The 3404-nt window shown below is 34.3% G+C and overlaps 1 protein-coding gene across 2 annotated transcripts; it reads right to left on the reverse strand.

Moving 5' to 3' along the window:
- Positions 1 to 238: 238 nt before the first annotated feature.
- LOC137827060 (phosphopantothenoylcysteine decarboxylase HAL3a) lies at positions 239 to 3031 on the reverse strand. Of its 2 annotated transcripts, none has more exons than XM_090293413.1 (3): positions 2842 to 3031; positions 1498 to 1853; positions 239 to 789 (listed from the first exon to the last, which is right to left on the reverse strand). In XM_090293413.1, the coding sequence occupies exons 2-3, from the start codon at positions 1829 to 1831 to the stop codon at positions 770 to 772; spliced, it is 354 nt and encodes a 117-aa protein (XP_090149539.1). In that variant the 5' UTR covers positions 1832 to 1853; positions 2842 to 3031; the 3' UTR covers positions 239 to 769. The 2 variants fall into 2 exon arrangements, with proteins under 2 accessions (XP_090149539.1, XP_068489370.1); XM_068633269.2 differs by having other exon boundaries at positions 1493 to 1853; positions 2842 to 2969.
- Between the last annotated feature and the right edge of the window lie 373 nt (positions 3032 to 3404).

A 3404-nucleotide genomic window follows, 5' to 3' on the forward strand; every position in this document is an offset into this window, starting at 1 on the left:
GAACATCCGGAAATAACTAGTTTATTGGCATGATTGATTAGAGACTATGATAAATGCCAAAATTCCTTAAAAATATATCCAAAACTGAGTTTTCTCTCAAAGCATCTTCAGGCTAATTTTTATTTTTATTTTTTTTAATTATCTTATTACTGTTACTTAGGATTTAGAAACACTATTTAGCTTTCACATAATATTCTTAGATTGTTTAACTTTAAAAATCATTGCAAAAGAAAACTTAAAAAGCCAACATAACCATCTGCCATTAAGTAAACAATCTCATGTTGGCTACAATTGGGTACCTAATGATGCTTCATGAGCACAATGCAGGGTCTTTATTACTTACTACTCAATGAAACCATGATCAAATCAAATATGATCACAGTATATTCAAGTACTCAACTCAACTGATAAAAGATCTAAAAGAGCCAAGATTCCAGTCTTCCAGTCCTGACTAACCAAAAATCCTTACTTACACCATAATGGTCAAAATTGCTAGTCCTGGACTACCTACTCCTTTTACTGCATTTTTAACTCATAAAAAAGTCTCACAGTTGAGTAAATGGTAGAAGGTTCAGCCATTGCTCCATGCTCAGTATCCCCATTAGCTCCCCTATGTGAGACAGGTGGGATGAGAGAGATGCCAAGCTCATCAATGGCAATGCAATGCCGTTCTGTGAAAGGGTTTTTCCACATTATAGAGTTCATGGATGGTGCAACAAAAAGTGGCTTGCTGTAGTCCCATGCTCTCACAATGCATGTCAGAAGATTGTCACATAACCCTCCCGCTATCTACAACAACATATTTCTGAGTGAGAAATAGAATAAGAGGCAATGGAAACTGCAAATGATATACTAAAAATAGAAACATGCACACAGACTTATACAAGATGTAAGCATCAGATTTGAATCCTTTTTTAATGTTAAGTGGGCAGAAATGTTATCAATCTTGTGGCCTACAAGTTGGATTCCCTACATTCATGCATTTTTGGAATCATGAATCAGTACTGTTAGATGAAGATAAGTTCACATACAGGATTTGTGTTATAAGTTGGATACAAGAAATAAAATATGAATCATTTGATCTTCATTTTAACAGTTTCAATATTGACTAAATGCAGAAATGTGACATATCTAATTCCAATAACTAATCATAGCGAGTCTTCTTAGCAGCAACAACAAAGTCTTTTCGATTACATGGATCACACAACGTCATTCCTAATCATAGTGAGTTTTTATTTAATAAAAACTGCCTTTTCTCTCTCACAGTGAATACATTCTATTAATCAACAATGGAGAAGATCTAAATCCATGCATGACATTGAACATTACATGATGATCATGAACTTGCATATATTCTAATAATTGATTATTCACCATTGTTGCACTAACAGACCAGTCTTAGACTAGCCAGCTTGTTCAATGCATAGTAATTATCACATTGCAGTGCAGATAGAAAGAGATAAAAAGCAGCCAAGTTTGTCAGTTTGATTACCTTACCAAGAGTATTTGCTGACAGTGGCGCAATGACCATGATTTCAGCCCACCTAATAAGCTCAATATGAACCACACGATCACCTATCCTTTTCCAAGTGTTCCATTCATTATCATCCCAAAATACATGAATCTCCTTAGGAAATGTTTGTTCAGAAATAAAACGCAACGATGATTTTGTGACAACTGCCCTTACGTCTGCCCATTCTGCAAAACTACGGCAAACATGTCCAAATTTTACAGCAGCAACACTTCCACAAGCAGCAAGTAGTACCCGAGGCTTCCTCCGAATACCTGCCACGGATTTTGCCTTTTTACTTGCAGGATCAGAGCAATCCATCACCAACAGATTTCAACAATATCTATCTCCACATTAATGCAAAGTATTAGAAAACCAACCATCACAAACTCATATATCTATCTCCATACGTGCAGGGATAAAAAAACTGCGATCATCCTATTCAACGTTAAATAACAACGGAAGATGTTCATGCCTTGAGAATCAGAGTTTAGGCTTAGGATGCGTATTCATCAAACTATAGGGAGTACATTGAATTCCAAACCACCTCTGGATTAAGGGAAAGAAAATTCATTTTCGCTACATAACCATAATCACAGCCACGTGTTAAAAACATATACAGCATTTATCAGTGCCCACATTAACAGCATCAACAAAGTCACAAATTTTTAAGCACACAATATTTCCACCGGAGAGAGAGAGTGGGGGGGGGGGGGGGAGGATCAAGAATTTCGCTCACACTCTTGTTTCTTTAAAGTAAAAGAACAAAATTGTCAGAAATTTGATTGAATGGTATAAAAGGGAAGGACGGTTGATTTGTTTCTAGTTTCTACTATTCCATACAAGAAAAAAATGGAAAAAAAAAAATCACATATACCACACCCAATCGTCAAGAGAGAGAGTTTTGTTGGTAGAAAACATTTTGACCGTAAAAAAAGTGGATAACTTGAGAAAACAGGAATAGCAAAGTTGAGTCGAGTCCAAGACAAGCCAAAGAAGATTTGCTTTCACGTAAAAATGAAAGAAATGATCCCATTTAACATCTTTTACAGTATTTCCGAAACAATTCATGATCACACACAAAAGAATTTAATCTTGAAGCAGACGAATTCATTCTCTCATGCACACCACTCATAAAAGAAGTGCATGACCCGTGATTGATAATCGCATAAAGAGTGCACATTCCGATCAAAGACTCGATTTTGAAGCTTTGGATGTTGATGGGGTGCACCAGAATTCGCCACCAAATGACGCAAAAGCAGTTGGAAGAAAAAGAAAAGCAAAGAAGAATAAGAAAACAAAAAAACGAGAGTTAAGAACATGTTTCTCACCTAGTGAACTATGTATCTGTGACTAATCACAAATCTATCTTTCTCCTTCTAGCAGTGTTGCGAATCAGAAGAACAGAGACCTGCCAAGTTCAAGATTTTTGAATTTTCTCTGAGGAACCTACGAAATTGCGCTTTTGTCGTGAGAGTCAAACATTTATATTGGTTGGACCTTGCAAGGCATAAACCCAAACTAAGCCCAAACTTAAATAGAGCACACTTCTTCACTCCTTTTTCTGGCAGAGTATTTATTATTATTAATTTAAAAACTTATATAATTGTGCTCATCAAAAATTAAAACTTCAGATCTACAGAAAAATATTTTTATTAATTTTTAAATTTATATAGCATGTTAGAAATTAAAAATTGAGATCCGTAAAATTGTGTGGTTTTAATAAATATTAACTTGGTGATGAAAAAATAAACTTTTAACTTGTTACTGAAACAAAGCGGCAACACGGTTAGTTTATAAATATATTTTTTGGATTAAATTAATAATTTTAAAATTCACTAATTTTAAATATTATAATTTATTATTGATATTTTAATAAATTTTTAGTTTAAAT

Source organism: Phaseolus vulgaris, chromosome 8, assembly GCF_051622355.1.
Source record: "Phaseolus vulgaris cultivar YP4 chromosome 8, ASM5162235v1, whole genome shotgun sequence".
Taxonomy (NCBI): Eukaryota; Viridiplantae; Streptophyta; class Magnoliopsida; order Fabales; family Fabaceae; genus Phaseolus; species Phaseolus vulgaris.

What these genes read in the sequence shown, in the direction of transcription:
- LOC137827060 (XM_068633269.2), bottom strand. Translation starts at nt 1,831, where the DNA reads ATGGATTGCTCTGATCCTGCAAGTAAAAAGGCAAAATCCGTGGCAGGT. An exon ending in CAGCAAATACTCTTGGTAAG is followed by an intron (nt 790 to 1,492) that starts GTAATCAAACTG and finishes ATGTTGTTGTAG; the next exon opens with ATAGCGGGAGGGTTATGTGA.